The sequence below is a fragment of the Mus musculus genome, chromosome 1, assembly GCF_000001635.26.
Source record: "Mus musculus strain C57BL/6J chromosome 1, GRCm38.p6 C57BL/6J".
Taxonomy (NCBI): domain Eukaryota; kingdom Metazoa; phylum Chordata; class Mammalia; order Rodentia; family Muridae; genus Mus; species Mus musculus.
Window position 1 is genome coordinate 96835816 of NC_000067.6, and position 20189 is coordinate 96856004.

The window sequence follows — 20189 nt, forward strand, 5'->3', positions numbered from 1 at the left end:
TACAAGTCAATATTATTGTTATTGGCAAACTTTCCTAAACAAATGTAGTGCCATGTGAATGCAGTATTACACAAAACTATGTAATCTCATACCTGGAGTGACTCCTCCCTCAAAAGCCACACACATGCACAGTGAAAGAGAACACAGGAGCCCTCACCTGCCTAGTCTACTGCTGGTGTAGGACTTCAGAGCAAAACAAACCTGACCAAGAAAACTGGTTAGAGGGAGAAATTTGTTCCTCTACAGTAAACATAAATTTCAAAATAAATAGAACAATCAGTATGATACGGGTTTACGTTTATTTCAATGTATTTTTTGGTAGAGTTTCAACCCAAATAAGAGAATTTCATCACCAGAAATAACTCCTATTCTTAAATGCTTAAGTTAATAGGAAAGTAGAATGTTAAATTCTCTCTAGGATGTTGCCATAGTCTGCTCTTTGTAGCTATAACAGAATGTCCAGGGTGAACAATTTTAAAAGGTGAAAGGTTTGCTTGAGACAGGGAAGAGTACCAGAGGATGGAAGGTCCAAACAAAGGGAAGTGGACCTGCTTGGCCTCCGATGATAGAGGAGGTCATCAAAGGATGAGTTAGAGAGGACAAGCCAGCTGAGGTGCTTCTTAGAAAACCATTAATCCTAGATCTGGGGGCTCCTGTCATTTCCTAAAGTCCTTTTCTTCAAGGACCATTTGCTCATAGATCTGGGGATTGTTTCCAGAAGACAGGCTTTTGGAGAATACATTCAAACTCTACCATCTATGAACGCTTACAAGAGAAACTCTCTGTAATGTTCTATTTCTCTTTGAAGAGATCCCTGAGCCAAACACAATTCCCTTCATCGGCTTACTCGCTGAACACCCATAGCTTTCAAGATGGTACTAAATATTCAAGTTAAAACAAACAAAAACAAAATAAAGTCCCACAGTGTCACACTGAAACAAAAACAAAGGGTGTCTAAATGTTTTAAAAAGGCAATTTCTAATCATGTATATTGAGAAAGGAAATACTTGCAAATGCACACATAATCTCTGACAGGAATATAAAAAGCAATGAAATATATTTACCCATTATATGATTCAGACACACCAGCAAATGGCTCATTTTCACATTTTGCATAAATAAATACAAAACTCAGCACAAGTGCTACTCCAGATGTACATAAGGCAAACTTCATTGTATTTTTACACTTCATTTTGAATTTTGAAACAAGAACACCACCTAAGATTTGACCAAGAGCAGCTCCAGGAATTAAAACAGCCCCTAATGAAAAGTAAGATAATGAAAAACACACAATTATGCTCAGTAACTCATACTGACAGCTGGAAAACATCAAAACCAGCATCACCACAGCTTCCACAGATAAAAGCATTTACCTGACATAAAATCACATGCAAAAAAAAGACATCGATGCAGGCAGTGGAAGGGTAATCAACTTATGTGTTAATTAATATATTCTTAGTCCAGTTTGGTCTGTCGTAAGTCGGCTACAGAACACTGATTTCAGTGAATCAGACACTTCTACGAAAAACTTTAAAGTATGGGCTATCCAAAATGATGTACTCTCCTAATAAAAGCAACATGCTTATATAAAATCAGTGTACTAAGGAGTTAAAAAATGGGGGGAGGGGGGTCTTTTACCTCCAAGAGTGGCTGCAAAGCTCGATGTCAATCCAAATTGATTTTCTATAAATTTAGGTAAAAATGTGGCAAATCCCGTAGTAATTAATGCTTCAGAAGTAGTTGATAGAACTAAACATATAAAGACTGTATTCCTCATCAAATTCTAAGGGGAAAAAATGCAGTTCAAGTGAATACCTGTGATTACAGTGCAAAGTGTAGCATTGAAATACAAACATTTAAACTACAATATTCCCTCAGGCAGGAAAATATAATTAAGGTTAATGGATAAATACGCACAGACACACACACACACACACACACACACACACACACTGAGAGAGAGAGAGAGAGAGAGAGAGAGAGAGAGAGAGAGAGAGAGAGAGAGAGAGAGACAGACAGAGACAGAGAGAGAGTCAGTGAGAGACAGAGAGAGGGGGGCATTTGTATGTGGAGCACCTAGAGATTTGACAAATGACCAAATGACTTACTACTTGGGTCATTATGCCTTTATTGCCCTCAAGATCCCAGCATAGGAAGGAAAAGCCCCTTTGGAAAGACTCTGTTTTTCTTGGATTATTATAGATGTCTACACTATAAATCCACCTCTTACCAGATCATTTAAAACATTTAAATTCCTGAATCCACTAAATGGGGAACTTGAAACTGATCATGGATGAGTATTGTTTCATAATTAAAGTAATTAAGTCTTAGATAGGGTTTTACTGCTGTGAACAATAGACACCAGGACTACGGCAAGTCTTAACATTTAATTTGGGCTAGCTCACAAGTTCAGAGTTTCAGTCCATTATCATCAAGGTAGGAGCACGGCAGCATCTAGGCAAGCATGATGCAGGCAGAGTTGAGAGTTCTACATCTTCGTCTGAAGGCTGTTAGCAGAATACTGACTTCTAAGCAGCTAGGAATAGGGTCATAAATCCCACACCCACAATGACACACCTACTCCAACAAGGCCACACCCTGGGTCATACCTATACAAACCATCACAGAGCCTTTTAAAAGTTAAGTAACCTTACATATGTATCTATACTGCCAATTCTTTCATAATATTAGTGTATAAGCCTAACACACCAAATTTCCAGACCTAACTGATAGATGAGCACGTTGGTTGGATAGCGATAAGCATAGCTGCCTGCTAAAGACTGATGAAACCATTCACGTACCCACACAAGGGAAGGGTACTAACACAGGACCTCACAACTTTCAATAGAAAGAGGGAATGATAACCTGAAACTACTGAAACTAAGGAGGGGTGACACAAAAGGAAGGAGGTTTAAAGACAGTCAAATTTAGTGACAACTGATCAATGGATGACATAGGGGAGTTAGCATGGAATAACAGTCAGACTACATGTTAATGAGGAGCCACTGAACATTTACACTGTCACTTAAATAAATCATGCTCTTTCAATTCTTCTATTCTGGAGCTCACAGGGCAATGAAATTCAATCAGAAAAGTTACATATAAAAGCTTCAATAGTAGTAGATAAGAAAATAAGTTATAAAATGATACTAGTGTGCATACTATTTACTTATAAGTGTATGCAATATATACGCATATGTAAGTACTGTGTTCCTATGAGACACTGGTTAAAACTTACACACACACATACATACATACATACATACATACATACACACACACACACACACACACACACACACACACACACACACACACACAGATGGGGGAGGGGGAGAACTTCTGTTTTACCTTTACAGCAGTTGGAAAATCTTTAATACTTTTTCCAAAATTTTCATCCGTATGTTGGAAGGAAGTACTATTATTTTGATGAGTCTGGGAAGTTTTGCCAGCTTGAATTTTTGCTGTCCCTAGGGGGGAGGGATAGTAAATGTGCTTTTTTACTATTTAATCAGTTATTAAATGCTTACTCTTTAATTGATATACATTCTATGGGTATGTAAATTTCACTAGAATTCAGGGTTGTTTCTTTTCTATCTGTTAATTAAGAGACCAAAACCTACTCTATCTTGGGACCAGTCTCCATCTTTAAAAACAAAAACAAACAAACAAATAAACAAACAAAAAACCAAAGCCTGGAAACTTGGTCCAAAGTTGAACCTAAGCTGTACCCAAGTACCAGGAAGGACCCCATGGCTTATCCTTGGCCAGAGTTACTCCCCATCTACTACCTCACAACAGTTAATCAAAGATTAGTCTGATTGTTTCATATATACTTTCAGACAGTTCATTATTGTATAGATGCTTCAGAGCATCCACCTGTCAGCTTATAATAGTCATTCAATTTGATGCTTGCAGGATGGACCCCGCCCACCCCCTTGCTTCCATTTTCTATAAAACCTTGTCCCAGTGAGTTCAGGGTTGTTTCACCAAACTGTCCTGTGGGTTAACAGTGAGTAAGCCCAAACTCAAGTTTATAGTGAAGAGACTGTAATGTGGTTACACTGGAAATGGCTCCTTGGTGGTCTTTTGGGGTTCATAAACATAATGAAATGTGTAAATATCTATGCCTGTAATCAAGCTGTGCTAAGGGCTATTGTTATTCATTAATATGCATGAAGGATGCCCAGGTACAATGGCTCTGGTCTATAATCTCAGCACTCTTCAAAATATGATAAAAGGACTGGCATGAATCTGTGGTCAGAATCAGCCTGGGCTGAAACCTTGTTTAAATATTAAAAAGAAAAAAAAATCCACTAAAAAACTCAAGTTCCTATCTGTCTAAACATTAATGTGTAGTCAATCAATTTTAATTTAATAGCATAGATTTGTTCCAAACATATATTATTTTTCACCTGAAGTCTCCTAACAGTCTTTGTTTATTTGGAAATTTGGGGGGCAGTCTTTATAGATTAAAATACACATGTGGCTGTACTTTGTTGTTCACTAAAACAATACATAAGCAAGAGCTTGGAAGAGGAAGTACTATTTGCTGTCTGCCATCATGGCCCTTTGTTTTAAACCACAGCTCTGTGAGTAGATCTGAGAGAAGCATCCTCATGTGGCTTTATAGTGGGATAGTCTAGAATGGAAAGTCACTACTGAGTTCCCTTGGTTCCAGTGTGTCAAGTGTTCTTCTGTCAAATTCCACCTCTTCCACATGCCTCTACCCACCTCACACACCTAAATACACCTTCATATACTGCCATCCACTTTCAAAATCTTTGTTGCAAATGGCAATGAAAAGAAGTAAATGCCTTCAAATTTGAGAAAAATGCTTTAGAAGCAAGATCTTATAAGAAAGGAACATTCATTTCTACTGAGATTTTTTTTCAGGCTGTCTAATATTAAAAACAGGCTTACAAATTAATGTGGCAGAATTACTTCAAGCAAATAGAAAGAGTAAGTAATCGGGCAGTTAATAATAATTACTTGAATGATTTCACACATATTGGTCCTTGAAAATTACTGACTAACGGCATATGAAGTAATAGTTTACAATTGCATCTTGTATGTACATAAGGCAAGAATTACAATAAAACACAAGGACAGTTTTACTAAAGGATAGTTCACAGTACTCACTAAGTATAAGTGCAAATCATGAATATTAATTTATTTTTTCCTAAAATAAAAATGGCAAGTATGTACATCTATGACAGGAATTGGGTGATTCTAGAGTTCTTATTAATCATCTTGAAACCAACTGATCTAGACGTACAGTAAAGCTCTCTGAAATTAAAGGAGATGGATTTACCTGGTAAATGCTTGGGAAAACAGGAGAAAGGCATTATCAAAGACCAAGCAAAGAGCCAAGCTAAAAGGAATCCAATCCACCAAGCCCCCAGCCACCGGGGATCATCCTCAGTCAGATCCGAACTATAAGGATGAGGGAAAAAGAGTTACAACTCGTTCAGTATTAAGTAGAGCTCATTGCAATCACATGTCTTATAATTCAGGTGCAAAGGGGTAGGCTCTGACTTTATCTAAAATTGTAAGGAAGCCATCACGAGTCAAATAGCATGCAGAGACATACAAGTATAACAAGAATTAAGAGTAATGGTCCAGAAAGCATCATAAAATGGCAACCATGGGAGAATAGACAGATGACTCAGTGGTGGAGTGCATTTGCTGTTCTTGCAGAGAACCTGGGATTGATTCTCAGCAGAATATGGTGGCTCACAACCACTTGAAATTCTAATTCCCAAAATCTGATGCCCTCTTCTCGCCACTGCTGGTACTAGGCATGCAAATGGTACACAGTCACATATGCAGGCAAAATGCTCATACACAGAGAATAAAAATATATAAATTTTTTTAAAGCAGCAAATACAGAATCATGGTTTAAAAACGTTAACAGTAAATATAAACATGACAAATACTTAAAAACATAGAAAATTTCAATATATCATTTAGTTTTCTTTTTCATTTATTGCAGCAGACTAAATACATCTCACAGCAAATCACTGATCTATGCTAAAAGTAACATATACTTCTCTAAATTATAATTTTTAAATTTTATGATACTCTCATAATTTAATATCAATAAGTATTTCCCTCAGACATATCACTCTGGCAGACTTCCTCTGATGTTAAAGTGCATGAATTCAAAAGCTGACTATCCTTTCCCATGGAATGCCCTGTTGAATGTAATTATCTGCAGAACTGAGTAGGATAATACATAACATAAGGTAACACAAAATGTGAGGTATAAAATACATATATTGGATAAATAATACTTAGTATCATTACCTTGACTTCCTTGGTTATAAAAGCAACAAATTTTATTTTGTTTTTTATAATATTATCAGAGCTATAAGGGAATCTGTTGTCATTCAGCTACTTATAAGACAATACATGCTATCTATCTGCAACCAAATCTACTGAAAAGCTAATTTATTATTATTATTATCATTATATTATGCTAAAAGATCCAGGAAGCTATGCAGACACAATGGTGCATATCATATAGTGCACACTGTTTTATGTCCTGAAATCCTTCATGACATTCTGAATAAGAAACAAGGTTCACTTTACTGCGATAGAATAAAAAATTAGAAGAAAAACAGATAGTGCCTTGCCTTTGTCCCATAGCAATATCAATGTACATTGTCAACAGCTGTCCACCCAACACATATCCAATGGCAGGGCCTAGGATTGACATAGAATAGCCAATACCTATGAAAAGATCAAAAGCATTAGGAATCATCATATAAACAGCTTTGCTTAACATTATAACACCAGGGAAGAAAAATAATTCTAGTAAAATTCTTAACGATTAGAGCTATATCGAAATTATAGATATATAGATAGATAGGTTGAAATATATGTATATATATATCATGAAATATAATGTGGTTAACAGTTATGCCAAAGAGCCTAAAAATAACGTCTCACTATAGAACTCCATGATTGTAATGATAAGGGCTAAAATAAACATGTACTTACAAGTCCATGTACATTGTGTAACTAATGGTGAGGGGCACACGCACTGTTTTCCTTTGAGCAATAGTTATTTCTTACAGTCTCATGGAAGAAAACAAGGTAAAGAAGCCGTTCTACTCTACAGCCTCTTAGAAGGCTTGCTTTATTTTACTCCATAGCAGATTCTAAAACCCAGATCCAAGGGCTACCTAGTTAGACTGTCTCAACCTTTCCCGGCAGAATGCTAGAAATTAGTGATTTGTAAGTTTTTGTGGTGATAGACTATTTTTCAGTGAGATGGCCTAAGAACTTCTAAGGATGCTTCCTAACTCGAGTCAAGACACAAATGCAATTACAGAAGCTTCTCTGTTGGCATATTCTCAACAGTCAGGGCTGAGCCACATATACTGACATGCAGTCACCCATACCCATGAATCCCCTATTATACAGTAACACACAGACAAACCGGTAACTTACAAAACATTTAGACACACAGACTTCTCTATTCTGGTGCTAAGTTTCAAAGAAAGAAATAGAGAAAAGAATGACAAAACAAACAAACAAACAAACAAACAAACAAAAACATTCCAGGTGTGGTGGCACACGCCTTTAATCCCAGCACTTGGGAGGCAGAGGCAGGCAAATTTCTGAGTTTGAGGCCAGCCAGGTCTACAGAGCGTGTTCCAGGACAGCCAGGGCTACACAGAGAAACCCTGTCTCGAAAAAAAAAAACAAAAATAAAAAAAACAGAAAACAAAAAACAAAAAAACAAACAAAAAAACCCCTTTTTTTAGAACCTGTGATATTTTATTTCTTTATTTTTTTACAACCAATATTTTATTCCTCCACCTGACCCACCCTCCAACTGTTCCACATTCCATACCTCCTCCCCACCCCCTCTCTCCACGTGGCTGTCCCTCCCCACCTCCCCACCTGACCTCTAAATTCCCTGGGGCTTCCAGTCTCCTGATAGTTAGGTGTATCATATCTGAATGAACACAGACCCGGCAGTCCTCTGCTGTATGTGTGTTGGGGGCCTCATATCAGCTCTGGTGTATGCTGTCTGTTTGGTGGTCCAATGTTTGAGAGATTTCAGAGTTCCAGATTAATTGAGACTGCTGGTCCTCTTACAGAATGGCCTTTCTCCTCAGATTCTTTCAGCCTTCCCTAATTCAACACCAGGGGTCAGCTGCTTCTATCCATTGGTTAGATGCGAAATCTGCATCTGACTCTTTCAGCTGCTTGTTGGATCTTTCAGAGGGCAGTCATGATAGGTTCCTAGACTGGCTTCCAAATGAAGAATTCCATAGTGTTCTGGGCAACTAGTATTCTGATTTTTCTTATGATCTCTTGTCCCATCCTTATAAGAAGCCTCTATACCCTGAATAAAATCAATCCCCTGGGGTTTCATAATCAAAGCAGAAGCTGCTGAGTTGTTCCCTCCTGTGCAGGAATGTCAGGTTGCTCAGGATAGACACCATAAAGCTATCAAGCACCCCAGCAACTGACTTGATAGCACAGTAAAACTGGACAATCATAACGATCTCAATGAAACGCCTGCGGCGTGACAACTAACTTGTTTTTCTTTGTCTTTTCCCCTTAGCAATAGGAAGGGAAACCATATTAGGTAAGCTGTTCACCGACCCTCCTTACAAACATTATAGCAAGGGTTCACTCACCTATATAGAGAGAAGATTTGTGTGTGGGCACAGAGTCATCAATAAAGGCTGTCCCCAGGGTGTAGAGCGGAGTCCCTCCGGTCCCCAGCAACAATTGTCCCAGGACAAAGACATAGAAGTAGTTAGAAAGCAGGGAGGTTGAAGATGAACATCTGGTACTGTTCCTTGTTAAGCACGTATCTTTGTGGGGGAAAAAAATGAGAATTTAAAGTTTAGCTAACAACATAAATATTTACTTACAAATTACATTCACCTAAGCTACCTTTTCCAATTGCTTCATTTTAGTCACATTTAAAACAGTTAAAGGTGTATATAAAAACAACAAAATAAGCATCTAAGTTACTTGAGACATTTAGGAATTACTATCATGCCAAAATTTAGAGTATAAAGAAATATCACTTAAGGTTTGGATCTAAAAATTTTTGTAGGTAACCAATTTAAGAGGATGAGGGGGCCACAAAATGTATTTATCTCCTTAGTTAAGAGGTCAATATGTAGGTTGATGAACTCATGGAAATGTTGTGAAAGAAAGAACAAACTAGAAATAAAAGAACAAACTACTAGCAACAGAACACAGAAAGGGAAGTAAAGACTGGAGGACATAAGGACAAAAAATGCGCTTGAGAAATATAGATAAGTAAGAAAAATCATCAAACCCCAAGACCCATGAGAACTGGAGTCAGCACAGCAGTAGGCCAGCATTTGTTCCTCAGGTAGAGAGAGCCCAGGTCCAATTGACAGCACCCACATGGCAGCTCACAAGGGCCTCTTCTGATCTTTATGGGCACCAGACATGTATGTGGTGCACAGACATACAGGCAGGCATAACACTCATGCACAGAAAATATGAATTAATTTTTCAAACTTTTTTCAAAAGATGAAAATAGCGAGACAGCAAGTTAGTTAGGAAAGTCATATAAAAGCAAGCAAGCAAACACATGATAATCGGGGATAAGAAAATATAGGCATATTCCAAAGTAAATGAAGATAGCCTTATCATCTCCAGGATATAGTGCCAAACATTATAGGAAAATATGACACAGGATTTCTACCATGAAAGACCCTTTTAAAAAGCTAATGGGTTTGTAGTGGGGCATAACCATGCAGAGAGAGGGAAAAAATAAGTAGGTGTGTAGCCAAGTCCATAGAGGCAGTAAAGAAATGACACAAGTTATTAAATCAAAAACGATATGGTTCATTCATTTTATTCTCAAAATGTTCTTCCAGTATAGACTGATTTTAATATATTATCAAAATAGAATGAGCCTTCTAAGGGAAAAAAAGATTTCAAACACCTTATAAACTAGGCAAGAAGGGGGTAGGAAGGCTTATCGAGGCTCATTAGTGAAAATTCTTTTCCTTCTGTAACCCACAGATATTTTTACAGTTTAGTTTGGTGTTTGTTTTCATTTTGGTTTTTTGAGACAGGTTTCTCTGTGTAGCAGATCCCTGGCTATCCTGGAACTCAGTCTGTAGACCAGGCTGGCCTCATGAGGGCTGGGATTAAAGGCATGCACTACCACACTTGACCTCCAGTTTTATTTTTAATTTTCTTGAATTATCTCTAATCTACTCTGTTCCATAATTCTGGGAGAGAGGGAGAGGGGGAGGAGCCCTAAGTTCCTAAATTGTATCTCTTATTCTGGGTTGAGACATGACATTCCAACCTGACCCAAATATTACAAGTTTATAAAGACTACAGCCGTCCTTTCCTGCAAGAGTTAATATATCTGATCCCATCAATCACTTAGCCAGAGACCATCTTTGGGGAAAGGTGGTACATGTGTAGCTAAATTAAAAAGATGGGAGGAGCAATCATCCCCTTATGAAGGGTAGCAAGTGTAGCAAGCCTCTGAGCATCCTCAGTTACTACAGCCCCCACTGCTTGGTCTGCCACTCCTTTTTCCAAGTTCTCACTTGAAGCAGTGTGTTTCACATACCCCTCTTCAGACAGGAGCCAAAATCTGAAGCTGATCAGACTCGATACCTGGGAGTTCTCATTCACCTTGACAACCCTACCAAGCAGCTGCACACAAACTTCCATTGCTGAAACAGCCCTGCTTTCCTGACCTCTACCAGAGTCAAGGCTTTCTCTTTGACTTTTCTCTCTTTCTCTTCCAGGAAGCCTCTGGGATTTCCAGGTTGCTTCCTAGTTGCTTTTCTCTCATGGTCCCATAAATGGTCTTCAAGTTTCCATCTGACTCCATTTCCAAATGCTTTTTATCAACAAGACTAAGAACCAGCAAACGGGGCCCAGGTCCCATGAGTAACTCAAGGATGAAAGGTAGATGCTAAATGCTAATTATGATCATTAAGTATTATACACGTGTCTTTAATTATCACACTACATTCCATTAATTTGTAGGACATTGCATTAAACAGTTAGGTAAAATTAAACAGTAAATGGCATGCAATTCAAGAATAACCACAAGAGGGAGCGCTCATATCGTTTATGAATTCAGAAAAGCAGTGCAGGTAAAATAAGAACCAGGCTTTTCTGTAAATGGACCAACCATTCTGTGGCTTCTCCATTGGGGACCTTGTGTTCAGTCCAATGGTTGGCTGAGAACATCCACCTCTGTATTTATCAGGCACTGGCAGAGCCTCTCAGGAGACAGCTATATCAGGCTCCTGTCAGTAAGCACTTGTTGGCATCCACAATATTGTCTGGGTTTGGTAACTGCATATAGGATGGCCTTTCCTTGTTTTGTTTTGTTTCTTGTTCTTCTAGTATAGAATAGAATTTATTCAGGTTATGAGGAGGGGAGTTAAGAGAGTAGTAGAGACAGAGAAAGACAGAGAGAAGGAGAGAGTGGAGAGCAGAGGCCAGCCCTGACCACATGGAGAGAGGGGTGAAGGGAATGGGGAGATAGAGGGGAAAAGGGGGCAAGAGACAAGAATGAGGCAAGAGTATAAGAGCAAATTCATTATTTTTAATAGCTGAGTAGTACTCCGTTGTGTAAATGTACCACATGTTCTGTATACATTCCTCTGCTGAGGGACATCTGGGTTCTTTCCAGCTTCTGGCTATTATAAATAAGGCTTCTATGAACATAGTGGAGCATGTGTCCTTATTACCAGTTGGAGCATCTTCTTGGCATATTCCCAGGAGTGGTATTGCTGGATCTTCCTGTAGAACTATGTACAATTTTCTGAGGAGCCACCAAACTGATTTCCAGAGAGTGGTGTTACCAGCTTGCAATCCCACCAGCAATGGAGGAGTGTTCCTCTTTCTCCACATCCTCACCAGCATCTGCTGTCACCTGAGTTTTTGATCTTAGCCATTCTGACTGGAATCTCAGGGATGTTTTGATTTGCATTTCCCTGATGACTAAGGATGTTGAACATTTCTTTAGTGGCTTCTCAGCCATTTGATATTCCTCAGTTGAGAATTTTTTGTTTAGCTCTGTACCCCATTTTTAAAAATAGGGTTATTTGGTTCTCTGGAGTCTAACTTCTTGAGTGAGTTCTTTGTATATATTGGATATATTCTGAGGAGCCACCAAACTGATTTCCAGAGAGTGGTGTTACCAGCTTGCAATCCCACCAGCAATGGATGTAGGGTTAGTAAAGATCTTTTCCCAATCTGTTGGTTGCAATTTTGTCTTATTGACAGATCATTTGCTGAGCTTGCAGCCCCATTGGAAGAACAATATGAACCAACCAGTACCCCCAGAGCTCCCAGGGACTAAACAACCAACCAGAGTATACATGGAGGGACCCATGACTCCAGCTGCATATGTAGCAGAGGATGGCCTTGTTGGACATCAGTGGGAGGAGAGGCTCTTGGTCCTGAGAAGGCTGGATGCCCCAGTGTAGGGGAATGCCAGGACAGGGAAGCAGGAGTGGCTGGGTTGGTGAGCAGGGGAAGCGGGGATGGGATAGGGGATTTTCAGAGGGGAAACCAGGAATGGGGATAACATTTGAAATGTAAATAAAGAAAATATCTAATAAATAATAATTTTTTTTAAATGGACCAACCAGTGAGAGGTCAGTTCTGCCTGTTAATATTGGACATACAGTTACTTATTATTAACATTGACACAAGAGAATCTGCACACGTCTGCACACGTGCTCAGTCCAACCATTACCACAAAACCCCATAAACTTCCCAGGCCCCTACCTCTGCTCAGATCCATTAAGTCCAGAAAGTTGCCCAAACAGAGGGTAAGCTCTGCTTTCCCCTTGCTCACCCTACAGCAGGAGTAGAAAGAAAGGCCACAGGGGTGGGTGGGGGGTGGGGGTGGGGTGAATGGGATTCTGACCCAGCTTCCAGTGAGAATTCTGGAGAGAAAAGCTCTTGACTGAAGAACAGACCGTAAAGAGCTGTTATCAAAAGAAACCACGACTCCTTAATTACTGTAGCAGGTACTTCAAGGTAAGTAAGTTTAAACAAAAGCTACCCCATTTCTGCCCTCTTTGTTTGAACTTAGTAGTGTGTGGATTTGTGTGAGTGTGTTTTCTTCCTTTGTCTCAACTTCCTACCTACCAACTGGAGCTGGAAAGACAGAGAAACACTGCTGAATTTCTTTCGATCTGATCTGTCCAAGTCAGAGTATCTTCTAGCTCACTCCACATTCCTCTTGCTTATCCTCTTACCAGTATTTTGAACAGTCCTTTAAAATGTGATAGACAAAACTAAAGAATCTCTGCTCTCAGGCGTGTGGGTCCCTCTCGGCACCTGGCTGGAACTCACTAAGGGCAGCTGGTGATGGGGCCCTAGAAAAGATGTGGGAACAATGCTACTTTGCCTGACACTCAGGAGCCACCCATCCTCCCACATCCAAGTTGCAGTCTCTGCCTGTAACAGGAGAGGAACCAGGTGCAGGGTGGCCACAGAAGCTTCCTGCTCTGCAGCATTTCGACAATGCAGAAGTAGAGTAGGAAGAGCTGACTCAAGGCATCCCAAATGTCTGTCTACCTTTGTAAAAAGAACCAAAATCCGAGAGCCTTTGCCTGCCTAAGATGTTGGCCTGGCTGCTGTTTCCTCTGAGAACCTGATCCTAATCTGGTCCAGGTATGTATTTTTTTTTAAAAGAGAGATGCCACTGCATTAAAAGAAAGATATATATTTATATCAATCACAAGGAAACTGATCACAAAAGCAAAAAAAAAGTAAACGGGCACAGGAAATGTACATGACCAGAGATGGTGACCCGAAACAATGAGACGAAACACCTAAAGACACAATTTAATAAACTGACACTTGGGCTGGAGAGAGGGTTCAGTGGTTATGAGCCCTGACTGCTCTTCCAGAGGTCTTGAGTCCAATTCCCAGCAACCACATGGTGGCTCCCAACCATATGTAATGGGATCTGATGCCCTCTTCTGTTGTGTCTGAAGATAGCTCCAGTGTACTCACGAGAGAGAGAGAGAGAGAGAGAGAGAGAGAGAGAGAGAGAGAGAGCGAGAGAGGACAGACACTCAAATTAATCACCAGGAATGTAAATGTGTAGATTTCATTGCTTTGTAAGGAGGTGTTTGGGGTAGATGTATCACCCACAGCACTGGTTAACTCCTACATATACACGTTTGGCTGATTGCAATTTTGCAAAGCATACCTGTACACTACATTGCATGTCACAAGAATCAATTTCAGAACACAAAGGTGGATAAAGGTTGTTGGGAGTTTTTGTGCCTCCATTCTCAGAATGATGTAACCAGTGAATTAAGACTATAGTCTCATAAAGTTTCACACTACATATGATCTTCGTGTATCCAAATTATTCATTTTGTTTCTACTGCTCATGCTGTTAATATTCAACATGTCTTAGGAAATCCTTTGGAAAAGTATGACCCAGGTATAAGTAAAGGAAATAGTGCAAAATATTTTAATTATTTCAATTGGTTTTAATTTTTGGCATAAGAGTCTACACAGAATTATATAACCCTTTAAATTACTTTTTGCATGTATTGATTTATATCCATTATAGGCATGACATAGACTCATTTTCCTTCTATACCATTTTGCATGTGCCCTTATGTATGTAGTATATACACTCTTGGGGAACATGGAGAACAGGATGTATGTGAAGACCAGAGGAAGACATCAAATGACCTGCCCCATCATTTTTCACCTTATTTCCTAGACACAGATCACAGGATCTCTCACTGAAACTAGAACTACATTGGAAGTCAGTAAGTCCCAGCAATTGTTCTCCCTCAAATTCGCATGGCACTAGGGTTAAAAGCAAATGAATGACCACATCTTGCTTTTTACAGGAGTGATGGGAGTTGAACTCTGGTCCCCATGTTTATGTAAAAAGGTTCTATGCCCCAGTATAGGGGAATGCCAGGACCAGGAAGTGGGAGTGGGTGGGTTGGGGAGCAGGGGTAGGGGGTAGGAGATTTTTGGAGAGGAAACTAGGAAAGGGAATAACATTTGAAATGTAAATAAAGAAAATATCTAATTATAAATATTTTTTTAAAAAAGAAGAGATCTTCTTACTTTCTGAGTCAACTGCCTAGATCCCTTGACTAATCTTCTCTAATCATTTTTTTTCAATAGCTAGGCCAAGGGTTGTTATTATTCAACAATCAGCAGCAGGACTACGAATATTATATGGTTGAATGTTTGCCTAACACCCTCAAGGCAAATGGTTCAATTTTTAGCACTGAAAAAAGTGTTTGTTATTTTTCTTGATAGAATCTTTATGAAAAATTCTTTGAATTTCTATCGCAAATTATAGAAGTTACTTATAGACATACTTCCTTTCTATTTTAATTACAAGACACAGTATAGGCCTGCAAACCAGTAATGCAGAAAAGAAACAAATGGTTGCTATTTCACTGAGAAAAACACAATTAGTCTCCCTCATTTCCCTAGAAAAACCTGCCAGAAGTTGCCCATTTCCACCCACTCTGCAACCAACACAGCCAGCATCTGGTACAGAACTTTGACTTATTTTCTTCCCACTGAAACCTGGTAGCCATATACAAAGTCTAATAGCTGACTAACAATTTAGACGGTGTTTCTGAACTCTAAGCCATGCTAAGTGTTGTGGTTATAGCATAGTATGTAAGGCACACAATGGACACTGTGACAGGGTCTCAGAAGCTAAGTCCTAGCAGATTTCACTGCTTTAGTAGTCCTTTATCTTCTGGCATGCATGCACTTTACCAGTTGCTTTCAGTACATCATATCCAATTCGCTTAATTCCATCAATATTGACGGCCAGTGTGACATTCTATGCTATGAAATAATCACTGCTTTGGAACTGTTGTTATTAGATAACAAATAATTGTTTGCTATGGGGGCATTTCCTATGCATTGCCTCATGTTAAGACATGTCACTGTACCCTACTCTAGAAAGAAACTGCAGAAGAGTCTTTCCATTCTCTAGTAGCTGTAATAAAAATATTTGCATGCATGACTAATTGTCTACAACAGTGTTACAGCAAAGATCATGAGAATTTACATAATACTGAGATAGTATGCTGGTCAATGGGCAGATCCCTAAAGACCCAAGTTTAATCACAAGAAGCGATGAAGTAGGAGAGAAATGACTTCTGCAAACTATTCTCGGGCCTCCACATGCTTGCAATGCTGTGCGCACACACATGCCCATACCACCTGTCATGGTTTGTATATTCTTGGACCAGGGAGTGGCACCATTCGTAGGTATGGCCTTGTTGGAATAGGTGTGACCTGGTTGGAGTAGGTGTGTCACTGTGGGTATGGGCTTAAGACCCTCATCCTAGTTGCCTGGAAGTCAGTCTTTCACTAGCAGCCTTTGGATGAAGATGTAGAACTCTTAGCTCTGCCTGTGTCATGCCTGCCTGGATACTGCCATGCTCCCACCTTGATGATAATGGACTGAACCTCTGAACCTATAAGCCAGCCTCAAGTAAATGTTGTTCTTTATAAGAGTTGCCTTAGTCATGGTGTCTGTTCACAGCAGTAAAACCCTAAGACACCACCACACACTCAAAATAAATAATAAAATAGAGCATAAGTTTTTAGGAACAAAAGACTTTGTCTTAAATACGTAATAATGTTGTGATTGTATGGCCCTACAGAACAGCAAACCTTCCCTGTCTTTGTAAGTAACAAAGAACTGTATCCCATGTGTAAGAGAACACCAAAGTATTAAAGAACAGATACCAAATCTGGAGTTGGAGCTGCAACAAGTACCACCTCCTGCTAGTGCTTGCAATGACTGACAGTTGTTCTTGAGTGAATTTGCACTGGACAAACACGTATCAATGAGGAATAATATTTTAGTAATCACTCCTAAGTCCTCCAGACCTTTGATGACATTGTGGAGTTATCCACTCTCCAGGATATATAGCCTGAATGTACAAAGCCTGAATATTTCTACTCCCTTGCTAGCAGTTTCAATATAAATAAATAAATAAATAGGTGATATCTGAACTCCCTGGCATGGGTTAGGGAGACTACACATAGTCTACAATCCTACTCTGCCTTCACCACCGATAATGACTCTGGGCCAATAAACCCACTTATGCTTTTGATGTAATAAAATGTTAAGAACTTGTGTTATATTTGAAATGTAAATAAATAAAATAGCCTATAAAAATGTATGGTTAAAAAAGAATTTGTGTTATACAAAAGATTCAGATTTGTCTTTTTCGTGAGAGTTACAGTTTTCTTCAGCTTAGATCCTCAGTGCACCCCTTGAAACCCACTTGGGAAAGGGGGCCAGTTTCACTTCTGAAGGTGGACGTTATTTTGAATCTTAGATCAGAGCGGGCAGTGAGAGAACATTTCAAACAATGAGCATTCATTAGATCTTCTGTGAATTTATTGTTGCAAAAGCAAAATTTACTCTAAAAATACATTTTAAAGTAAGACTTAATAGCAACGGCCTTCTGTGTTAGTTCTATTAATTAGACTTTATAAGGCCATGTACACCTTAACCCCTTTAACCCCTGAGAAACAGCCATTATGACTTCTGCATGGCTGAAAGACTGACCCAAAAATAATGGAAATGATGCAAAATAAAAGCCTAATAATTCATAAAATTGGATGACCTGAATATTATAAAAGTGTGTTAAGAGCTGATAGAAATGCAAAATGGTGAGAATGTCAAAATGAGCAGAGAGACAAAAAATGTAATTATATAAACTATCCCAATACATGACAAATATAGCAATAAACAAGACCAGTCTCTTTCTCGGCCCAGTAAACTCACCTTCTAGCAAAGGCAAGGTTAGACTTTAGCAAAGGGAACACTCCAGAGCTTTTCTCCATTGGGAATTCAGTACTGCCAAAGTCCAAACACCCGCAGCCACAAAGGCCTGAGAATACAAACAATTACCCCATTCCATCGCCTGCACTGCTTTTCTAAGTAGGAGTTGATGGAAACACAACATGCCCATTTCTTTAATATGTTACGAGGCCTGCTTTCTTGGGGCAACCACAGTGTTAAGCAACTGTAACAGACTGAATAGAACTAAGGCTGAAACTATTTATTACCTTGAAGTTTATAGACAACATTGGCTGACACCTCACCTCTTACACTACAGGATGGCTGTTCACTGTGTCTCTTTGTCTCCCCAGTGCTGGTAAGTGTTCCTATAGGTAGGAAAAGTAACTTTGTTTTGATGTTTATTATAAGACAATTAAAAGAAACAGAATGGACAGGAATAAGATTAATCTCTGTGGAGCAAAAAAAAAAAAAAAAAAAACTTCAGCAAATACGAGTCCATGTTCCATCTTGCTGTGTGTTGATTTTGAAAACGGATCTAAAGTATCGCATTATTCAGCCTTAGTACTTCCTTTTGTGGTTGTTACTATGTAAAAATTATCAGTTGCCCCCCTAGGAAAATGACTAAATTTCCTTTCCCCATTGACATCAGGGTGAGCATATTTAGCACTTAGCCTGTCAGTTGTTTTACACAGTAAAAAGGTGGAGGTGAGCTAAGTCACTTCCAGACAACTGCTTGGAAAACCTGAGAATGACTGGTCCCTTCCTTTATTCTGAAATTTACAGAATGTAAATACATAAAGTTATTCACCAGCAACCTTCCTATAAAGGTGACTACAGATGAGCTGTAGCTCACTAATGAAAACCATGCTGAGTAAATACAAAATAGGATTGACTCGTGAAGCCATAGTGATCTGAGAGTTGATGCTAATGTGTAAGCAAGTTTATCCAGACGGCAGGTTGTACAGGTCCCTCGTTCATCAACATCAAATCATTCAAAGAGTTACATTTCACCAATGTGATACAAAACGCGAGGGATGCAATGATAAAGCAGAGAGAGGATTTCTCCGTGAAGGTGGTATACATATACTTTCACCTATTTCCCCTCTAACACCACAATAGTCATTCTGTTTAATTAATAGAAGTGATTATAAGAAGATTCTGAGGATGAAGACCTACTGGCTAGTGATATTGATTACCCAAGAAATTACATGATAGTGATCCCTTGAGTTTTATTTTTGCTTCCCTTTTCCATCCTTTGGAGCTAAAACCTAGAAGACAAAGAGAGCTAGGACACTGGCCTCCAGCGAGAAGTCAGGAGCCCCACCCCTGGGCTGATTCGTGCCACATTGCTTTATCCAACAATGCAGCACCCATGTCCTCCTTGGCTTCTTCTGAGAGAGGATAAGAGAAAGCCTACCTAGCAGTCAGGACTTTCTGCATATTCTAACCAGAACAAGCCCGCAAACTCCAATTTTGTGTCCATGTAGCCATTCCTTTCTCTCAGAAAGCATATCAGTAATGTTCTAGAGAGGTCCGTAGCATCCAGTAAACAGGGAGCCTTTTTCTTTGCTAAAGAGTAGAGGCCAACAGGGATCCTGGACTTCTTTATCTGATAAAAATAGAGCACAACTCATACTCTCCTCAGACCTGTCCACTCTGATACACAAAGAGAGCTCCAGGCTAATAGAGACCTTCACACACACACACACACACACACACACACACACAGAAAGACAGACAGACAGAGGCAGAGACAGAGAGACACAAAGACTGAGCAATTTTCAATACCCCAAATAAAAGAATTTCACAACAGATCCTAAAGACTATAAACTAGAGAATTAAAGAGTTTGTCATTAACTGTAAATTATAGGTGAAATAGATCAGTAGTAGAAAAAGTACAAGATGAAGGGCATTTGAATATTCCTGTAACTACTAGAGAAATTATTTGGGAAAAGTGGATCCTGCTCCCCCAAATTTGAAAATTTCTCAAAGTAAGAACCTGAATAATCAGTTGGCCTGGCTTAGTGCACACTAAAATGTTCAAACCAATTCTAGAAATCAAGAAGCAAAAAAAAAAGGTGGATGGCATTAAATTTGGGGCCCACCAAGACCAGAGACTGAGAGCCTGTGTCTACCCCACCTACACCAAACACCTTCTTCCAACCATGTAAGGACATTGATGGAAAATAAGGAAGAATACCTTCTTTTTGAATAGAAATAAAAAATTTCCTGATAACATATTACTAAATAGAACTCAGAAATTATATGTAACTACCAAGTAAAATTTGTCTTGTGTGCAAGGTTGGCTCAGTATTAAGAATTTTAAAAAGTATAATCTACTACCTCAAGGCTTTTA

At 39.1% G+C, this 20189-nt stretch overlaps 1 protein-coding gene across 2 annotated transcripts in view; it reads right to left on the reverse strand.

Moving 5' to 3' along the window:
- Slco4c1 (solute carrier organic anion transporter family, member 4C1) overlaps positions 1-20189 on the reverse strand; it is a 55924-nt gene that overhangs the window by 19546 nt on the left and 16189 nt on the right. Inside the window, exons 3-8 of one of the 2 annotated variants that reach the window (NM_172658.3) lie at positions 8661-8840; positions 6639-6735; positions 5315-5436; positions 3352-3470; positions 1639-1783; positions 1065-1260 (exon numbers count right to left, since the gene is read on the reverse strand). In NM_172658.3, coding sequence (NP_766246.1) covers positions 1065-1260; positions 1639-1783; positions 3352-3470; positions 5315-5436; positions 6639-6735; positions 8661-8840 — 859 coding nt within the window. The remainder of the gene's footprint in view (positions 1-1064; positions 1261-1638; positions 1784-3351; positions 3471-5314; positions 5437-6638; positions 6736-8660; positions 8841-20189) is intronic. The other variant, XR_001784188.2, reaches the window with a different exon arrangement.